The 21105-nt window shown below is 45.0% G+C and overlaps 1 protein-coding gene across 2 annotated transcripts in view; it reads right to left on the bottom strand.

Annotated features, from left to right (window-relative positions):
* Tnpo-SR (transportin 3) overlaps positions 1–21105 on the bottom strand; it is a 71544-nt gene that overhangs the window by 24979 nt on the left and 25460 nt on the right. For both annotated transcript variants that reach the window (XM_075673713.1, XM_075673714.1), the window contains exons 9-15: positions 18078–18181; positions 15941–16016; positions 13060–13122; positions 11534–11680; positions 8505–8612; positions 7309–7406; positions 3876–4015 (exon numbers count right to left, since the gene is read on the bottom strand). In XM_075673713.1, the coding sequence (XP_075529828.1) occupies positions 3876–4015; positions 7309–7406; positions 8505–8612; positions 11534–11680; positions 13060–13122; positions 15941–16016; positions 18078–18181 (736 nt within the window). The remainder of the gene's footprint in view (positions 1–3875; positions 4016–7308; positions 7407–8504; positions 8613–11533; positions 11681–13059; positions 13123–15940; positions 16017–18077; positions 18182–21105) is intronic.

Below are 21105 nucleotides of genomic sequence, written 5' to 3'. Positions count from 1 at the left end.
AAAGACACTGATCCTGATTTATTACAAAATCGGAAAGTTTGGAGAGCTTGGAATATATTTCTAGCCCTCTTGATGTGCAAGCACCATATACATACTACAGTCGCCGACCGTTTATTCTGACCTCACGGGGACTGCGGAAATGTCCAAATAAATAGCCGTCCGAAAAAGCAGATTAGGAAAAAAAAAATGAACTCCTTCATTTCCACGCACTTATTCGGGCTCGGCAGTAGGCTTGAAGAAATCGCGAATGCGCCGTTGCACGCTGTTCCGTTTACCCGCAATCAGATAAGCCTGAATCATAGAGAGGGTCGTACGGTCACTATAGGCGGCTGAAAGCACAGTCACTGCTACACGCTCCGCATGCGACGGCAGCGTAGCACATGGTGCGTCATCTTCCGACTCAGAGTCATCGTCCGGCGGTGCAGCAGAAACCTGACGAATGATCTCGCCGTTGTCGAGTTCTGCGCATGTCAATACAACAATGTCAGCACCTGTGAAACTGTCAAATGAGACGGTGTCCGGAATCGCAATGCAACCACGGCGCAGGTCTCGGCAGAACATTTTCCGCGTCAGTAGGGAGCACATGGGAAGGCAACAAATCTTAGGCCTCCCGGCACACGCTTGCCGGCATTCCCCAGCGCAGTCTGCGCGGGCACTGACGGTGCCATTAGACACTTGACGCGATGTTTACGTATGCCGCGTTGGATCACCGAAACCTCGACACAGCACACAAAGCAAACACCACCGTGCCGACACCAGTCGCACAAACGAATAATGCGGCCTGCTCGCAGAGTCATGCACGAAGAAACAAAATCAGCTGCTGGATTGTCTTGACGTGGCTTACTAGGCTGAAACCAGAACTGCTGTAGAGCCACTCTACCGAACCAGGCAGAAACGATGCGGGGATTTCCAGTAGCGCCACTTCGTGGGGCAGCAAGGAGGCTCCGTTCAAAACAAAAATGGCGTTCAGCAAGTCGAACCATGCACAGGTCAGAGTCGGTGCATGGTGCTCTCGATCAAGTTGGCTCAAGGAGTGTCCGAAAAATCAGACCAGAGGTTGCAAGGTGTCCGAACTTTCGGCAGTTGTTATACATTATGGTCTATGGGGAGAATGGCGGTGCCGCGAAGCTGACTGAATAATCGGGCATGTCCGAATTTTTGGAGTCCGAAAAAACAGTCGGCGACTGTATACACTGCTCGCACCATTTGGGCAATGCGTAATGCTTTACTAAGCGTAATGAGCTCCAAAAGCACTTGCACATCCTCTGAAGCGGTAGCCAACATTTCGGGCCGTCCGTCTCCACCTACGATATCTGGCAAAACAGGGGTTTGCTGGGCCGCACCAGTATGATGCACATCCATTGAAAACACGAAGGCAGCTGGACAGGTCGAACATGGCAATGATCGAACTGATCGAACATGGCAATGCCCACAGGATTGCTGCGAAAAGGGTCTACAACATGACTGAGGCAAACTCGACGAAAACGTTTCTTTACACTGGCCTTTATAGGCTTTACAATCACTGTTGTCCTCGGTAGCTATGTCTTCAGACCATTCCCTGTCCAACAGCTCTTCCCATAAATAGCCAACTTCTGTAGCCATAGAATGGGCACAAAATGCTGCACTTGTTAAAAGCGTGATAAAGAAAGACGTACACCGACTAAATAAAACTTTTTTTTAATAACAAGACATTTCGGCTTCCCTACGGAAGTCTTGCTCACAATGGTTGTTTGCCAAAACATCTTGTTTTTAAAATAGTTTACTTGGTTGGTGTACATCTTTCTTTGTCCTGTTTCGTCCTGACCAGACGGGCTTCCGTCAAACTCTCAATTACACTTGTTAAAAGCGCGACACTCACTTGCTATGTCAGCCCGTTATGTCGGCCAAACTTATGCCATCTATTGATGCCGCCTCCTGTAAGCTAAAGCACAATGAGGATGATGGTAGCCATACAGCAATAATGAAACCAAAGCATCGAGCCTGATTTTTGGCTGAAATTTTGGTTTGGATTCGCATATTGTATGAGGCGGAAATTTGGGATTCTAGTAGCTGGAAGAAACCATCGTATCACATGAGGGTTTTCACGGTACTCATATTCGATTTGGAAACTTCACTATTCGAACACGCTTAGCAATAAGCTGTGGGCATTAGCCTGACCTTTGATATTACTTTACTTTGCCACCTGATACCAAAGACTGTATAGATATAACGAACTTCAGGGGACCATGGCAAATTGTGCCATTCTTCTGAAACGTCATTATACTGAAAGCCTCAAAATTAACCATATAACGCCCAACAAACTGTCAGTGCAAGCACCACCAATGTACCATAGAGTAACAGTGGTGTCTGCAAAAGAAACCACAACACCGACAAAACTGTCGACAAGAAGAAAGTTTTATCTCACCTGCAAGGCACATGGACTATTTCTTTTCTTCTCTCTCTCTCTTTTTTTTTTTGTGTCACATCCTTGCCTTGGACACCGCAACTGATTTGCTTGAAGCCAAAGCCCAAACTATTCCAAAACGCAAGCAGATGTAAATGACACCTGCTTCTTCCGGACAGGGCATGGCACGTGGCCTCCCCGCGAGCATGGAGGTTAAATTTCCCTGCCCATATAACGGCACGACTGGCAGCATAAATAAGCACAAAACAAAGAAGAGCCACAGCGTGCAGAAAGTAGGAAGAGATGCCTCCGTTGCTAGGCAACACTTGTCTGGTTGGAGTATGCATTTACAAAATGTGATGTGAAGTGGCCTCCGAAACAGAAAAAAAGGTCTCCTCTCGTTTTTCTTTTCCCGCACAGTCTCAGGTTTTCCGAGCCCATGTCCAGTGGCGTGCGCTTTCTGCATAGTGTCATCTTCAAGCCTACTGTTCGGGCCGCCGTGAAGGATACACTAAAATCTAAGGATCCCAAGATTTCGGAATATGAATTCGTAATACCGAGGCAGCATTTTCAAGATGACACGAAAACTGAATAATGATTGTTATCGTGAAAAGTTCAGCATTCTGAAGTTTGTAGTACTGAAATACTTTTACACTGGAAGTATAAGCAGTCAGCAAGGGGATTCTGAAATGTTTGTTAATTAGAAAGCTTTGTTCATGGTAACGAGGTTTCCCTGTGAAATATATATTGTGGGGTTTAAAGCTCAGAAACTACACAGTGGGTTATGAGGGACAACGTAGTTGAAGGCTCCCGATTAAAGCTAGACCACCTACGATTAAAAGAGCAAAGCCTGCCATGGTCGGTTTATGCCACACACTGCATTCGCAACTAGGCCCAGGTTTGATGAACACCTTGAGGCATAGTTGGTATACTCAGGGACGACTACAGAACTTTAGGGACACTAGAGAGAAAGATATTTTGAGTAGCATCCATAAGTTACCCTTCTAGACTACCAGGAAAGCCCCTCTTACTGTGAAAAGAGGCCCAGTAAGCCAGAGGAATGAAGAACCGGTGACGATACTGCCTCGAAGTTCCCGCACCAGCTTGCCAGGACGTCACGGATTTTGAACGCGTCTGGGGTTTGGCTGTTTACTGGTAAACAAAAACTGCGTTGTATTCTACAGGAACTAGAGATCGAACTTAGCAAGTTTAAAAAAAGAACTTTCGCTCAGTTACAACGGCCCAAGAACACAAACAATAGTTTGAAATCCGTGACGTCACACTGGCATGCCGATGCTGGGGTTTTGGCGTAAGAAAAAGAAAAAGAAAGAAAAAGCAATTTCAGCTTTCACTTTCTCTCCTAATAATCAACCTATTATAGCGAAATCAACAAAAATGGAGCTCCAAAGCAATGCTGCACTGATTAAGCGTTTCCCTTTAGCGTCCCATCTAACAGGATGCATTCGAAAACGGGCAGCAGGTGAGCACGCACCAAGGTACTGGGGGTGCTTGTCGATCCACTCGCACAGTTCTCCCAGCAGCTGGATGCTGGTGTGTCGCACGGCTGTGTGCGACTCGGCAGGCAGCTTCAAGATGGCCTCCACCACCTCGGGGACTGTGTCGTTCTCCTCCCTGTCGAGTGGGAAAGAATGAATACATATATATATGAATTGTACTGGAAAAGAACGAGCAGCAGGCACTGCTTCGAGAAAGACGACGACGACGAGTGGTTGGAAGCCTTGTGCCTGTGTTGCTCAAGGTCTGTGTCCTCTCGCTGCGCCGCTCTGCAATCTAAGCGTTTTATTCATTGAACTATAACGCCTCTTGACATTTGGTGGAGGTGCTGGGCCCTTCCCAAACCTGGAGCTCGGCAGCCGTACGCTCCCTACCGTTTCTGCCATTCCTCAGGACGCCGCACTATATATATATAGACAAAAAGAATCAGCACACTTCAACGCTTCCTCAAGCCCGGCGAGTAGCTCTGGACAGTGGAGTCTCGGAATCGGGACCCATCCACCCGCTCCCAACACCCCTTTCCTTTTCACTCAATAAAATGTTATTCTCTCTCTCTCTATCTCTCAGGCTCGGAACTTATTTACTGCAGCAGCAGCCGGCTCCCGTAATGAACACCATTGTCATCTTGAGAACTACTCTGCGATGCATACAACACTGTTGTCCTCTGCTACATTACTGCCTGCTGTGGCCTCTAATCTGCTGTGTTTACTCAATTCTAGCACAAACGTTCTTTCCGGAAACGTTCACGAAAATATGGCGTGCGCATTGGAATTGAGTACGAAACCGAAACTGCAATAGATACATGTCCAAATCCCCGCCATAGCAACCATTGCCTTTGAAAGAGACTTTGAAGCACTGTGGACTCCAAGCGTCAGAAATGGTGACGAAGCGGCAAACACGCCATGGCCACCATGTTTTAGCTGTAATCCCACTCCCAATCTCAGAGGCCATGCTTTGCTGTACTGCAGGCACCACAAGCACCAGTGAGCGGCAGAAGTGCCGGTCCATTGATAGCCGGTTGAAATAAACTTGCATGTGCTTTACAATAGAGGGCCTGTTAGAATCGAGCCAATAAGGCGCAAACGCTGAGGCCATCAATACAACCGTCTGAGTTGGGCAGACAACCCTGCACAAATCGTCGAGTGCCAAAGCTGCAGATAGTAGTTTTGAGTTTCATTTGTGTCCTCTGCCTTACTTCTTGGGAATTTTTAATATGTTATTGTTTACTTGTGTTTTGTATGACTTCTTTTTGTCTAACCCACTCCTGCAATAGCCCCATAAAGGGGCTGCAGTATATATAAATAAATAAATAAATAAATAAATAAATAAATAAATAAATAGTGCAGCGATTAGCACATCCTGCGCCCAAATGCACATGGCTGTAGAGACTTGAGTTCAATCTCAAGTGGCAGCCGTGGGCAAAGTTTTCTCTCTCTTCACTGTATGACGAGGCCAAAGCTGAGAATTAGGAGGTGACGACAATAGACAGCTTTAGTTTAACATTAATAATAAATTGAAAATTAGACATCCACCCGTTCGTAGCAATTGCTACAAAGAAAACCCATACGGGTTCCACGAAAGAAAAGCCTCGTAGTTGAAGAAAAGTTCGTCCTGGTCCGGGACTCAAACCCGGGACCACCGTCTTTCTGGGGCAGCCGCTCTACAATCTGAGCTAACCAGGCGGCCAGCAGATGGCAGGGCGAAGTCGAATTTGTCGACACCTCGAAACAAAGGCAAGAGTTTGACGATATAAATCTGCCGATTTATTTCGTGAGTTTACCGTAAGCATAAAGGCAGGGTTCAGGCAAATACAGTCGCCGACTTGTTTTTCCAGATCTGGCGAGGACTGAAAAATAGTCCGAAAAATTTGAACTGTCCAAAAAATTTGAACTGTCCAAAAAATTTGTTCAGCCAAGAAAAATACAATTTAGTGCGTTTAAAGCGACTTCTTAAAAATATCTCTAATAATGCCCTGCCTCATGCTACGCTTGGAGGCGACCAGATTTGCTTGGATTTGCGCAAGAGTGATGTCGTCTCCGTATACAATGTGCTTCACCGCACTGGCGATCTCCGCCGCTGGCAGTTGCGGGCAGTCATCATCAATGTTATTGTCCTTGTGGCTGCGGGACAACTTGACGTACAATTTCATCATCCGTGAGCTCAGCACGCATACAACGTCGTCGTCCAGCAAGCAAAGTCCAGCAAAGTCTAGCAAAGTCCTCAACTGTAATTATGGCAGGAATGTCCACTCAACCACTTCAGAGATCGCACACTAAGGCATTGCACTAGTAGGCATGGCCTCCGAGACGGGAGGATGGCAGGTGCTCTCCATAGATAGTGTACGCCTCCCTATCTTTGATGCCACAGAGCAGGCCACTGGAAGTCAAGCCTGGCCAAGCCAACGGAAAATCCAAAATAGTGGTCTCCAAGATCGGGTGGCGTGGCTTGGTACGAGTGATTTAGATTGGAAAGTCAAACTTTGGGGCCCAAATTCGTCCGAAAAATCGGTCGCGTTAGCTCTGTGCTTTAGCTCTGTGGGAACCCCAACAGTGCATTTATTAAGTACAGAATATCCATCAAAATTTTTGGAGTCCCAAAAATCCGTCGGCACCTGTAGCATTACCCTCCGTACGTGAACTTTGCAGAAAGCGAGTTTTAGTATAGCGTGATAGCATAGTTTACATGTGTGGCGCTATTCAATTAAGCTATAAATTTCCCGCGCATAGTGTACACAAGTTATTTTATCCATTCGCCAAGCTTTGTGTGTGCGTCATAAAAGTGGGATAGTCAGGCAATGACAGGTTCGTGGCACATTGTATTTGCACTTTTCATGCCTGCCGACCTGAACCAAAATCGGTACAAGTCTGCCATCCATGACCTCCAAGATTGCCCAATACGCTGTCACACCCAGTTCTTGACTTCGCTGATAGGTATGCTGGAAATTTTTATTGTTAGGCCTCAATGCGTTCGAAAATGAGAAACAATCTTGAAAAGCTTTCGAAGGTTATTCAAAATACTCTGTTGTCGAAGCAGCCCGAGACTCAGCGAAAGCCGTTTACACAGTCATCTGCTGCCAACTAAGCTAACTGTACAAATACAATGCCAAATTCAGTTCGAAGCGGCTGCCCAGGACTGCCGCCATGTCTTATGGCCTATGTTTGCATGTCTATGTAAACCATGCAAGGACAGTAACACTAAATCTGAGAAATAGCGTGCGTACGCTAAGCACTACGGGTCGTACAAATGCACATTTCGATCCCACTACTCCGCTAAGCCCGCCGTTGCGCTAAACTAAAGCTGTCTAATGGCGCGATTACAATGACTTGAAATTGATGACAGCATGGTGGGAAGGATAGACACAGTGACCACGATCCTCAGTGCAGCTACAAATGGCCTTGAGTAGCACTTACGGCACAACATTCTTTGCCACGGCAGCCATGGCGAATAGGGTGGCCTCGGTGACATCCCATGTGGCCGAAGCACCCTGGTTTTTCAGGTTCTCAAACATCTGCCAGTGACAAAAGAGGAATGGAAAAATGTGACTAACATTGAACAATAACAACAACAGCAATACAAATTAAATAAAATTGTAGCGTTTAATGTCCCAAGGCAACACGCAGGCTACGAGTGACGTCATAGTGGGTGACATTAAGTTAACCTTTAACATCTGAAGTTCTTATACATACATCTGAATCTAAGAAACACGAATAATTTTTAGGGGTGTGCGAATATCGAAATTTTCGAAATACAAATCGAATATGAATACTTAGCTTCGAATATCCAATTGAATATCGAACAATGACATGCATATTCATTTGTTAGCAAGTTGGGTTAAGTTGTTATGTTGTAACATTACAATTGCATTGTCAATGTCGAAAAACTAGACCAGTAACTGTTATAGTAAAACATCATGCATTTGGCTCATGTTAACATGGAAAATTGAGTAATTCCCACTAGCTGTCCTCACCAACCTGAGCCTATGCCAGTTGTCACTCATCATCTCACTAGCTGTCAAACAATAAGCTCAGAATTGGGGGTGGCCCTACAAAAAAAGAAAACGCGAGCTCTCGCTGTTTGCAAACCCATGCCCCTAGCTACTGAGAGGCTGGCTTTCACACTAAGCTTAGCTGCTTAGTGGCCAAGTGTGCCTTACAGGCGAAATTTCGTTAGCAGCAAGAAATCTTCTCAAAATTCAGCAGAAAATCGCCCCAATATTCGAAGATTATATAGGAACAAATGCTAAGAACAATTTTTGCTCCCACACGGCCAGCAATATATTCAATTCGATTCGAATATTCACGCACTAATTTGACAATATTCAAACTTTGCAACTATTTGCACGACCCTGTCGATTTTGCATCCCACGCCCATTAGAATGCGGCCACTTTTGCCAGGAATTGAAACATGTGAGCTTACACTTGGCAGCAGAAAGCCATAGCTATGGCCATGGAGCCACCAATGTGAGTTACTACGACAACAATAATATTACTATTAAGAACTCATTAGATTTAAACACCTCAGCACTACTGTATGAACCTCAACAAATTCATCCAAGTTTCAGCTCTGCAGCTCGCAGAAAACGTCACTGCCAGACAAAACAGCTCACCTGGTGGAAGCAGTTGGCAGAGCCCACGAGATAGACCACATCCTTGATGAGCTCGGCAACACGATTCCGAAAGTCACCAAAGTCGTCCTTGTCGGATGGCACCCCTTCCTGCATCGGAGTCACGATTACTATCAACATATTTTACGTCCCATGCCAAACAAACCTCCCTACAGCGATCTGCAATTACCCCTGTTATCACAGCTGACACCATTTCAAGCCAGCATATTTTCCTTTCTCAGCCCTTCACCTAATCCTCTGCAGTCCCCAACTACGTTCCCTTTATAGTGGTATTCTTTCACTCCTGTAAACAACCTTCACTACTGATTTTTTTAATACCTTGTGACTGGTGCAGCATAGCCTGAGCTGCTTTTGCACCACTAAATCCGCTTGAACTAACTGTAGACTATCTGTTATCTGCTCTACGCATTATGTGACCTGCCCGACACCACTTCTTCCTCATAACCTTAACTAGAATATTAGCTACCCAAGTTTGCTCTGTAGTTTCCACCCAATTATTCAGACGTGCTCAGTTATTCAAACCGCTTCGCCGCATTGCCGCTCAGCCCCATAGACATGATGTAGTACTATTAGGAGGAGAGAAATTGGAGACTCATCACAGCACGTCGTTTGACGATTCAGACTCTGTTTGCATTGCTGTGTGCTTATTCTGCCACCCAGTCAATGCTCTATGTTTTCCTTTTTTTTCTTTTTTCTGGTTAATACAGTGTCTACCAAGATGAAATTTCCAAATTCCCTGAATTTTCCAGGTTTTCCCTGAGTGCCTTTGCGAAATTCCCTGAGTGACACAGAACTTTGTTTTACGTCAAGACGGACTGACACAGTGTCGCCCGATGCTGTCACTCTCTAGGAAGCATGTTAAAAAAATTTAAAAAGCAACAACAGCAAATTAATCCAATTAGAATTGTGAGGAGTAGTGTTTATTTTATTCAAAAAGAAAACAGAAGAGAGGGGCTAGTAAAGTACACAGCAAATCAAATATTTTCAAAAAAGAAAAGGTAAAGCCCATTGCAAATCAAGCCAAACATTTTCAAATATGAATAAACAGAGATGCATACAGAGCCTACAGAAGCAAATATTTTCAAAGATGAGCTATTTCTAACAACTGATAGCAAGCTCCTTGGTATGAGGCTCGAGCTTTTGTCACAAGTAAGTTTCTCTCTCAGCAGCTGGAAGGTCAACCGCAACTGTCCTGACACACACTTAACCTGCCCAGAACGCCTCAGTGTTGTGTTTCACTGCTTTAAAGAGTTTATTTTGGTTTGGGTAAGGGACACCAGTATCTCGGCATCAACCAACACTTTGTTTCTTGAGCTCAATGCGTTGGTCCTTTCTGTTCCCGTCCTCCTTTCGCTGCGTGTTTGACTGAGGGACCATTTGAAGCATCCTCTTGGTCAGTTGTGCAGTCAACGTCCAATTTTTCGGACTCCCTAGGAGTCGCAAAAACGTCTGAAAAATTGGGCAGCTCGAAAAAATGAGTGCATGTATTTTACTGCCCTTAAAGGCTCAAATCGCCACAGGCACATCCGAAAAAGCTCTCAAGGCCTGCCAGCACACATATTAGCCATATCAGTGCTCATACTGGGACAGGAGATGGCGGGTGTCCATGTGTATAATTAAGGAATACATTCAGGGTCCTGTGCCAGCACACATTAGCCATATCAGTGCTCATACTAGGACAGGAGATGGCGGGTGTCCGTGTGTATAATTAAGGAATACATTCAGGGTCCCGTGACAATTGCCTCTTTTCACACTTATTAAGCTTCACCGCGTTACAATGCTGTATTGAGGCATAGCTTACTTTCGAAAGCTGGCATAATTCAATGCATCGTGCTTTCTGAGCTTCGAAGCCATTGGCGAGAGTTACAGAGGCTGAGTTGGCGCCATTGCTAACAGTAGCAGACGTGGAAGCAGCTAGGCTTAGCATTGCTGTGGGGGTGGCTGCAGCTGCCAGCGGATATGCATGGCCGGTTCAAGGCGGCGAGATAATCAAAATGACGGCAGTGGTGGCTCAGATTAATGCCATTTCGGAGCTGCGGTACGTCACGGCAAAAAGTAGAAAAAATTGGGCGGCAAAAGGTTCTTGCATCCGAAATTTCATACATTCTTATGCATTGAATTCCATGGTGCCGCGAAGCCGTCCGAATTATCAGGCTCATCCCAAAGATCAGGCATCCGGAAAATCGGTCATTGACTGTACACTGGCAACTCCTCCAGCCGACGACACGGTGTCAAAGACAATTCGTTATGATTCCTCTCTGTTACTCGTGCCAGCATTAGCGCGACTTTCGCTCCCTTTCAATAATATTACAGCTAGTTTTCCGTGATAGAAGCACGAATTCTCCGAGTTTTGCCCGAGTGTGTCCGGACTATTCAAAATCCCTGAGAATTCCCAGTTTTCCCGGTTGGTAGACATCGATTTAATACACAGCCGGCACCTCTCTCTCCTGTGAGGTTGTACTCTGCTTCGCAAAGAGAGACTGCACTCGTTTTAGTGACTCCAAGCCAGTCAAGGCACTTTTGTTGAGCACTACAACCAGAAGCAAAACACAGGAGACCTTGAACAACTGATCACACCAACGATAAGGCACCACACCACCATATGGAAATCTCTTTTGTTAGAAAGCTCACTAGAGACTAACTAACTGCATAGTCCACTCTGAGCTGAGGCCGAAGCTTAAACTGCAGCCAAATTCACAAGCCTGTTGCCCAAGCATGCCACCGTGCGTGTCACTGACAAACTGACTTACTCCACTATAGGTCAACTGTGCACGCAAGTTGGCTAGCCTAGTTTGAGACACTCGTTAAAAATAATAAAAGGCATACCTGTAGTATGTGGTTCACGATTCCGATTAAAAAAATAAGAGAATGCGGGTGGCCGTGGATATTCCCTATTTCCCACAGGTAGCCAAATAATGAAGCACGCAGAAAACCACACCCCAAGCAGCAAGAGGCAATGGCAGCCTGTCAAGTTCTCGCCAAATCAGGTCGAGCCGCCAAGTGATGCCCACCTTGTCTGGGTCCAGCTGGCAATGCCGGCAAAGGGCAACAAGGAGCATCTGGATGTACCGGCCGAAGAACGCGTTGAGTGCATCGTTGCTCTCTTTGTAGAGTGCTTCCGAGAGCCGATACCAGAGGTTGAATGTGATCTCTGCCACCTACATAGTGAGGTAGTTTGTGACAAGAGAGAGAGAAAGGAGAGAAAGGACATGAGGGCACAAACAAAGAGGAAGCGCAGCAAGGGAACCTACGACTGACAAAACCAGCTTAACTAATTGCGCTGGAGGCCGAGGCGCAAATTCATCTCATTTCAGGTTCCACATAAACATTTATACTGTATGAAGTATCCATGTGCAACTATTTTCGAAACTGGGTGCCACAAGCACATACTGCAACAATGTGCAACGTTTTCCACATCATTGCTTCACTGCAACATTAGCAAGCGCCAACATGCAAGTGCAACATTTAAAGTACAGCTTTCACAGTATTTTTGCCCATCATGGCCTTGTATGGCCAACAAGTTTTTTCAATAGTGCCATATATGAAGAATTTTTTTTTTAGACAATTAGGTCGCGATGTGCGATTTCTTCCCATCGATTATATGCCACTTTTATCATGCAACCTCTATGAATGGCCGATTCCAGTGATAACATGAACCTAGCATCACTCTGACCACTTAGGAAGCGCAAAAAGCACAAATAAAGGAATAGCACGAGAAAAAGTATCACTACAATATCACAGCCTAAGTGTATGCCAGTGCATGATCGTGCACGCATTCTTTTTTAATCAATATACATGGTCGTGCCAACCAGCCTTGGCCAGGCACCTCCACCAGATGAGACGTCACAAGGTAAACGGTGCAAGTATGTCAATGGAACGAGCCTGACAACACCAACTGTATTTGCGCTTCAGCTGTTTACTAATGCATGAGCCTTCACCCACAGTTACAGTCACCCATTAACTACTCCAGAAAAGTAACCTGCTAATATCGCAGGCATAACCAAAGCAGTACGACTGCCGCAGGACGTTGCTGCCCCTGGCGTTTGCAACATAGCCAGACACCTTGTTATCTACAAAGGCCACCGTGTCAGATGGGGCAAGCCATAGCATACCACTAACATGCAGCATGCAAACGGTAAACATGCAAGGAAAACATGCAACATGCTAAAGCATGCAGCATGTGCCTTCATTTGTCAGCTGCTTGCATGTCAATCCTCAGCAAAAGTCATCAATTTGCGGTCACAGCAGAGCAAGCTAGCTTAATTTTACATCCTTCTTTGGTGTCCAGTTCTGGCATTATGTGACTGTATTTTGTTCATTTGGTACATTCAGGTAGCAGACTTTATGTCCTTTAGCCATAAGAGTTTGTGGCTAATTTGTTTGCGACATGATGATGTTGATACTTGTCCAAATGAAAGAGGTGACCGCCTCTTACTCTCAGTTCTCCTGTTTTGTACAGTACATGAAATAAACCATTACTGCTGCTACTAATACTACTGCAACTATTTGGTGATCGTCCAACCAAACAGCCACTCACCTCGTAGTCGTAGTGCCCGACACAGGTCAGCAGCAAGTCCAAGCAACGCGGATCGCCCAGACCCTGCAAAGAACATGGTGCAAGGTGCATTGTACAGGGCCAAGTTGACTAAATACTAATAGTACTGTTGCATGCTCATCACACTGGGGCAGAACAGTATACCTTCTGCCGCCGTTCCAGCTTGTACCTTTTCCTTTTTCATCCTCAAAATGTCCTATTTTTTATGTTATGACCAATAAGAATATTTACGATCAAAAGAGACATTTCCACAGTAGCTACAGCGTGGCAGACGCGGGCAAAAGGAATAGAAAGGGACACAATACGACACTGACTAACAACTGAAGTTCATTGAAAGAAAACATACAATATATTCCATGCATCACATGACCAACACCCATTCCACCCCCACCATACGCAGATACCCTACAAAAACAACCTTCATGTCACAGAAGGTGCATGTTTCGATGCTGATACACAGGTTAATGGTTGATTAACCACCGTAACAACAAAAAAAAGAGAGAGAGAGAGAGCTATGGCACGTGGCAACTCAATGGCTCAATTTTGTGTGTTTTCTCTCAATAAACTTTTGTTAGCACCGTATTTTTGGCGCATGGCCCAGTGGCCAGATTTAATTGTTATAGCCAATAATGCGGCCTAAGAACACTGTAGTAAGTGGTTTATTTTACCATAGGACACACAATATTTATGATGGGGCAGCGGCCCGTGGTTAAATTCGACTATTGCTAAAACCGGCAATGCTATTAAGTGGGTTTGACTGCGCTTCTGTCTAAATAAAATGTTTCAATGTTTGTCCCCGCTGCTTTTCCTTGTGCAACCCTATTAACATTAGCCCAGTAATTATTGGTTACAACAATGGGATTTTTTTTAGCACTTAAATACTGTTATAAGAAAGCTCAACTGTAGATCCAAAGCCCTTTGTGTAGCATGGAACCCGAGATTTCTTTTGTAAAACACAACTGCTCCCAGTGCCATGACTGTATATGTCACATGACCAGAAACATGAACCTACAATAAATGGTCTACAGGTCTTGCAACACACCGCTATCCACTATGAACTTTTCCTCTTTTACCCCCAAAACTCACCGTACATTCACAAATACAGCTTCCCTAGCCCGTAAAATTTTTGGATTATGAATACTGTCATCAGAGGTGCCATTTGGCGCTTCCATTTAAAAAAAAAAAAGCTCATTCAAAATAAAAAATTTTTTACGTACTAAGTTAGCAGAAGCAGGTCACATTTTTAGTGCTACAGACACTTGCGTGCTTTGAAGAATGTGCAAGTGAAGAGGTTGGCTTAAGCATGGACCATCATCCCATTCGTTGCAGGGTCACTCAAGAAATACGAAATGTATAATGTAGTGGACAGACCGGAGGACGAAATGGTGTGGTTAATACTATGTACAATAAAGAGCTATCTGTAAATGCCAGATCCACTCTCTCAAGGTGAACTCTGCCGATTTAATCTTTTTCTGACGACAGTCAAACCTCGATATAATGAAGTCGGTAAAATCTGCAATTTGCTTCGTTATATTGAAATTCGACCTTCTATGCAAATAAGTACAGTCGCCGATTGATTTTTCTTACACGAAAAGAGGCTGCAAAATTTCCTGTATTATCAGGCAATCGAAAAAAAGCGAATTTGAATGAGAAAACTATTAATTTTGTTAAATTCGGGAGTCGGTGACGAATTATGCGATTTCGTGCTACAACGACATCTTCACATAGGCGGTACGACGGTATCTTCACGTCGGCGGTATGAATTGAGCAAATCGTGCCATGCTTTCGTGTCCTCTCCGCCCCCGCGGCCGACAGCACCATGGGGGTCAAGTTGGCGCGCGTCTCACTTTCTGGCACGGCCCCGCTTCGTAGGTAATCTGCTGCATGCGCAAAAACTGCACGTGCCAAGACGGAGTGGCATCGTGTAAGCCATCTTCCCACACATTTGGTACTGGAGGCCGGGTAATCTTGAGCTTCGGTGATCCGTTGGAGTGAGAGGCAGACGAAGCATTCGCTCCCCGCAGCCGGTGCTTCTGACGACAGCGTCGTCCCGCACTGGGACCGCTTGGCCGCATTACTGTGAGGTCACTCCCCTCTCCCTCTATCTCTTTGCTTGAGCGGGAAGGCAGCACTTGTGAAGCCACCATCTTTCTTGTCTCGCCTTTGCAACCTTTCACTTGCACCTAAAGCACACAGTGCGTGATGGGATCTTATCGCACTTTATACGGAACATGACACTGTTCCATCGTGGCGGTCACCCTTCTTGCGCGGCACGCTATCTGAGAGGTGCGTTCACAAGCAGCCGCTTGCAATTCGGTCATTTGACCATCTCCGTCCATGGAAGTTACCATTTATTGTCTTGGTATTCCTTTGGTGGTGGCAGTGAAAAATTATTACATTGAAGTCTCATATAAACACACTTCATTACATTGTGGTGCTTATGGACAAGAGGTTACGAAAAGTTAAATACTTTGTTATATTGAGAAGTTTGTTACATTGAAGTACATTATATCAAGGTTTGACTGTAGTACAAAAATTTAAGACACACGGCTCTTCTCGTTATAAAACTGAGTGCGTGTTGTTTTCGAAGGCAGACTGTTTTCTTACTTTACACTGAGTGCAAGCTGGATTTGGGGGCGCATTAAAATAGGAAAAATACGGTATTTATTATTTGGAAGTTCGAGCTTTTTTTCAGCAAGGGATCACCACTGTAAGTTTCCTCTGTGCTTCCACAACCTTTGAGCAGAGCACAGGTGACACTTCTTCCATGACAGACACTATGAGAATAGTCAAGGCACCAACTAATTTTGTCCAACTGCATTTCGGCACACATCTCACAATGACAGGCGAACGCCAGGCTTACCTGTCCCGGATGTTGGATCATGTCGTCGAGCAGAGACTCAGCCAGCTCTGTGAAGATGCGACAGTAGTTCACCGATCTAGACGAGACGACAGAGAACAAACAATAAACACCAGCAAGTAAAAATGTATATAATTATGCATGCTCTGTAAAACATTTAAGTAAAATTGATGTGTGAGCTGAAGTTCTGCTGAAGTTTCAACTTAGATAAAGGAATGCAGAAAGAAAAAAAAAGTGGATGCAATACATAAGAGACAGCATGACCATCAATTCAATGATTCAAAAGCATTAACCAAAGCTTACCATAACAAGTAGGCATGTATAAATAGCCAAATATCACCAAATGAAACAGCGGACATTAGAACGATTCAATTATTAAATTGAATACAGTCAAACCCACTTATAACGATCACAGATATAATGATCTATCATTTAGAACAACCACATTTTACCGCCTTTATGATTTTCCGACCCTGCCTGTTGAAGCTGCTTCCAGATAGAGCAAATGTCTTCTAAATTGCCGTACTGTTACAACAAACACTTCGAACCAGGTCACGATAAAAAGAGGGTGCACACGAAGTAGTAATGCACGGAAGTGACCGTATGCACCAAAGTCGAACTCATCTATAACAAACTCTATTATTTGCATGAAAAGTAGTTGTCATATGGGTAGTTCGTAATATGTCAACTCGCCCTTCAACAGGCGCAGAAACTAGCGACACTGTAGCTGCCATCGGCAGTTGTAATTCGACTTGGTCCGAAAATAGGATTTTAAGCCCCTTCCTTTCCGTTCCCGGCATTTTTCAGCATCTACCTGCAAGTTTACATTAAGAACGTCATCTAGAAAGTGAAATGCGGCGTTGTAGCCGCTTGGAAAGAGCACTCAATCGGTTACGATCACCTGCTATTTCAAAGCTATGACCACATCCACTGCCAATTTTTCTTCCGAGAGAGCTTGTAGCATATTTTCCTATCAGTGGGGCACGAGTGGATTCTGAATGCGATAGCGAAGCGTTCTAGATGGTTGGAAGTGAAAACTATGGCAGCATGCCGGCATTTTGCAACGAACTTGCCGTTGCAGCTGCAGCATCAGCCACACGAGCACCGCGAGCCACTAAGTTACTTTTTTTATGTCTCTTTATGTCTCTACTACCGACTCTTTTCAACTTTGGGTGGCAGCGGCGCGTCATGCCATGTTCACGTCAACTCGGGTCACGCGAATATCGACAGCAAAGCTTGAGTGGCTGTTGGTTTAAATTTATCCAAATAATCCGAATAGCAGGGCATGCCGCATGGAGAACTGTGCAAGAAAAGAGAGTGATGCCGCCATGGCTTCCAAGACTGCGTGCGGCGCCGCCGAGGTGCCGCACGGAGAACTCTCTGCCAATGTGCCACTGTTGTGGCCTCCGAGATCGGAGGCCACAACATTGGCCCTTGGTTTTCCTGACAGGCACACAGCCATTGAGTTTTATCTCGGAGGCCACTGTTGTGGCCTCCGAGATTGGAGGCCACGTCGGATGTGGTACACATGTTGCAGCACCACCTCCGCGTGCATACTGATGGCAAGGATAGGGTAGCTTGACAGCTGAGAAAGTCACCACCTCGCCGGAAAAGAAGTGTCAGAAAACAATAGCTGACTTCCTCGCTGCTGAGCTTTCTTGGGTTTGCAATGAAATAACGCTGCGAGCATTTAATGCTGAAAGAATAAATTGATGCATCTGCACATTCTACCTTTGTTTTTTCCTTCACATTTCTTTCACTGTACTTGGGCAGTGCCTGGCAAAACAATGTTAGCTGTCAGGGTAGGCGTAGAGAGATTACAATGGAGCAACAGTTACGAATGAGTCATTTAAGTTTTCCCTTAAAGTTTACAACCCTGAGGTTCTACTGTAAATAAATGAAAGACATTTCACAAGCGTGCAAAGTTGAGGTACTTGGTCGAGCAACATTACGAAAAAAAAATCCCGCAGTTGATAGCCAGCACCTATGTTTTATTCATACCAAATATTTGTACCAAGTGATACCTGTCACTCTTCATCTGATTCACACAGAATTAACAGTATGGGATGGAATGACCCCAAGCAGCAAAGTACCCCCTTCCGCCCTCACCCTCCGCTGAAAAAAGCCAGGGTGATCATACCTGTCCAGATCCTCATGCGCTACTGACAAATGGTAGGACTCAACAAGGGAGTAGACGCCCTGCACCAAGACTTGAGCCAAGGCAGTTGACTGGGACGAGTGTTGCTAGAGAAAAAGAACATGAAAGACAGAAAAGAATAAATAGGGCCCCTATTTCAATTTCTTTAACCGTATATGGTTTGAATAAAAGAAAAAGCAATTCACATCTAAAATGTAGATCGTTTGTATACCCCCACTTTCATAATTAGCAGGGAACTCTACGGATGATACAAGAGTGGTGCATTGAGAGAAATCTCCCCGGTGTATTGTGCAATTCCGTGCATTTTGCAGTTCTTAATCCGCATTGTTTCCTAAGGAATAACTGCGTCATATATTATGACTACAACTTGTAGGCAAAAGGTCACGTCAAATCACATATTATCTGTGTACCTTTATGCTTAACGTATGCGACATATGATGTTTTGGCTGCAAGCACAAGTGATGTGCTGTGACTGCCAGCTACAGAAAGATGTCACTCCCCTTACTTCGTGGTTGATAGATTCTCGCCTACAATACCTTTTCTGTAATAATTACGAAATATTTTGCAACATAAGAGTACGACATCCCATAAGTACGTGTCATCAAATTACATGAAGCATAAGTGCATAATTAATTCATATGAGGCACATCATTTTTTTATCTTGAATGTGAGCAGCCTTCGTGGCGTTGCATGCGAAGTATGAAACGAAGCTTAGCTTTGTCCAACAGCCGTGCAAGCATTTTGGTACAGTGAACGAGTGGCTTTGAAACCCATGTTAGACAGTCACATTTCAATGCCCATTGAGTCAATGACCTTTGAAGGTCTCGCACATATTAACTCAAAGGAGTTCTACTGCTTCTACTGTTGACTCCCATTAATTCGATCACGGCAGGACCAACAAAACTGATCGAATTATTCGGCAAGTCAAACTAAACAAGATGCACAAAAAATGTCAGAACACACCGCTTGTTTATATGGCAGTATTTGCTCCATTCTAACACAGCCCGAAATCAAATATGTGCGTCCTTTTTAAGTGTCCAGAGTAGGAAACTAATGTTGCGATAACATTAAAGCTCCTAAACAAAATAGAATGCACACCCAATATTTCAGCAAGAAAAATGGGCAAAGGTATAATATGTTTTGCACAGTGTTGGTTAGTTTCATAAAGTCATCTTCGCCGCATGTTTTTTTACAGCCAGCTTCCTCGCAATACAGCCATGTTATGCGGCAAAGCACACAAACGTCGTGAATGCGATTTTTCAGCAAATTTTTCTCGGGGGTAAACGAAAAATAAGGCAGGCATTACAAATGGCTAAATCAGCTGTTGTGAAATACCTTTATTGCTTTAAAACGTTCCTCGGGCACGCCAAAAATAGGCATTTTCGACGAGAGATGACGTATGTTCAACGCAGTCACTCCACCGAGGTTGCCAAAGCAGTTGCCAAAGCGGTCGCTACTGGGGTCACTGTACCAATCTGGTGTGCACACCAATTTTAGGATCAAAATAACTAATGTTTGAGCCCACAGAAATGCATGATCACTGGCTGGGACCTACACTCTGAAGCAAACTAACTGAAAAATTAAATTAACTGGAGTTGAATGGAAGTCCAATGTACACGCAAAACCCGACAGCCATTTAAGCGTTTAACTAACCTGGAAATAAGTGCCTGTGCTACGGTCACGAGTGATTAATCTGGTTCCCCGAAGTGACCAGCCCTGGAAATTATTATAAATATCTAAAGAGCACCTCTTTGTTGCTTTAAGGTCCTCTAAAGTAACAGTAAAACAATGTCGCTTCAATGTCATGTTCACACATTTTGTACAAATTTGTTGTTGGATTTCTCTGAGTGATCAAGCAACAGTTAGGCTGCTGGATGCAGTGATTTTTGTCATGGCATTGGACTGGCCTTTATTGTTGCAGCAAAAGAAGAAAAAATTTTTCGGATGCAAATAGTTTTGTGGTATTCTTTTTATTTGGCTGTGTCGTTCACAGCTAGGTGGTATAAACATGCTGTTGACGAGGATGCCCGTGTCTGCCACTCGAAGGCCTTTGAGATTTCTGTAGAGTTCCACGCACCTGAGTTGACTAGATAACCAGTGAGCTGCCCACGTAGCTGCGCCCACTTCACTACTGAGTTGGTTAGACTAAGTTGAAAGGCCTTTAAAATGCTTGTGTGCCCCCGGTAAAAGCTTTTCTTTAGGTGATGGTCTTCGTCACGTAATACATCTGAGCTCCAAAGTCCAAAAAATATTATGAAAAAGGTGAAAGTGAGAGCAAGCCAGATTTTTGCTTCCTGTGTAGTTATAAAAAATTACCGACGATTACGTTACTTCCTAATGCGAAATTTGAGCGCAGCAAATAAGCTGTTTCACCTTTTTGATAGATTGAGGCAAAGAAATCAAGCAACACATGTATGCGCTATCACAGAATTTTTTTTTTATATTTCCCGTACTCCTGGATCATCTCGACGGCGGCGACGGTAAGCTTCTGCTTCGGCGGCACGCACCTCTGGATTCTGACGGCGACGGCGCTGGGCCTCTGCTCTGGCAGCTCGTTTAGCAGCAGCAGCAGCAGCAGCAGACGGAGGACTTCCATCGGTCGTCTCGCTCATGGCTCAGAAAGAACTGGCAGATAATTTCGCAGTGGCGAACGGCAGCGGCAATTTCGGCTCGGGCGGTGCACATATACAGATCCGCCGCCACCGATCTGGCTCTCTGATTGCCACCTCACAGGGCGAACGGCAGCGGCAATTTCGGCTCGGGCGGTGCACATATACAGATCCGCCGCCACCGATCTGGCTCTCTGATTGCCACCGCACAAGGCGAACGGTAGCATTAATTTCGGCTCGGGCGGTGCACATATACAGATCCGCCGCCACCGATCTGGCTCTCTGATTGCCACCGCACAGGGGTTGCATTGGAGGAGGAGCGAAGAAAGGAATTAAGTTCGAGCCGGCGCTTTGACAACCGGAGACTCGCAGGAAGAGGGGGGAGGGGGGCGGCGTGTACA

Source organism: Dermacentor variabilis, chromosome 11 (genome assembly GCF_050947875.1).
Source record: "Dermacentor variabilis isolate Ectoservices chromosome 11, ASM5094787v1, whole genome shotgun sequence".
NCBI classification, from domain to species: Eukaryota; Metazoa; Arthropoda; class Arachnida; order Ixodida; family Ixodidae; genus Dermacentor; species Dermacentor variabilis.
Note: the sequence above shows the minus strand (reverse complement) of the source record. Positions and strands in the feature narration are given on the sequence as shown.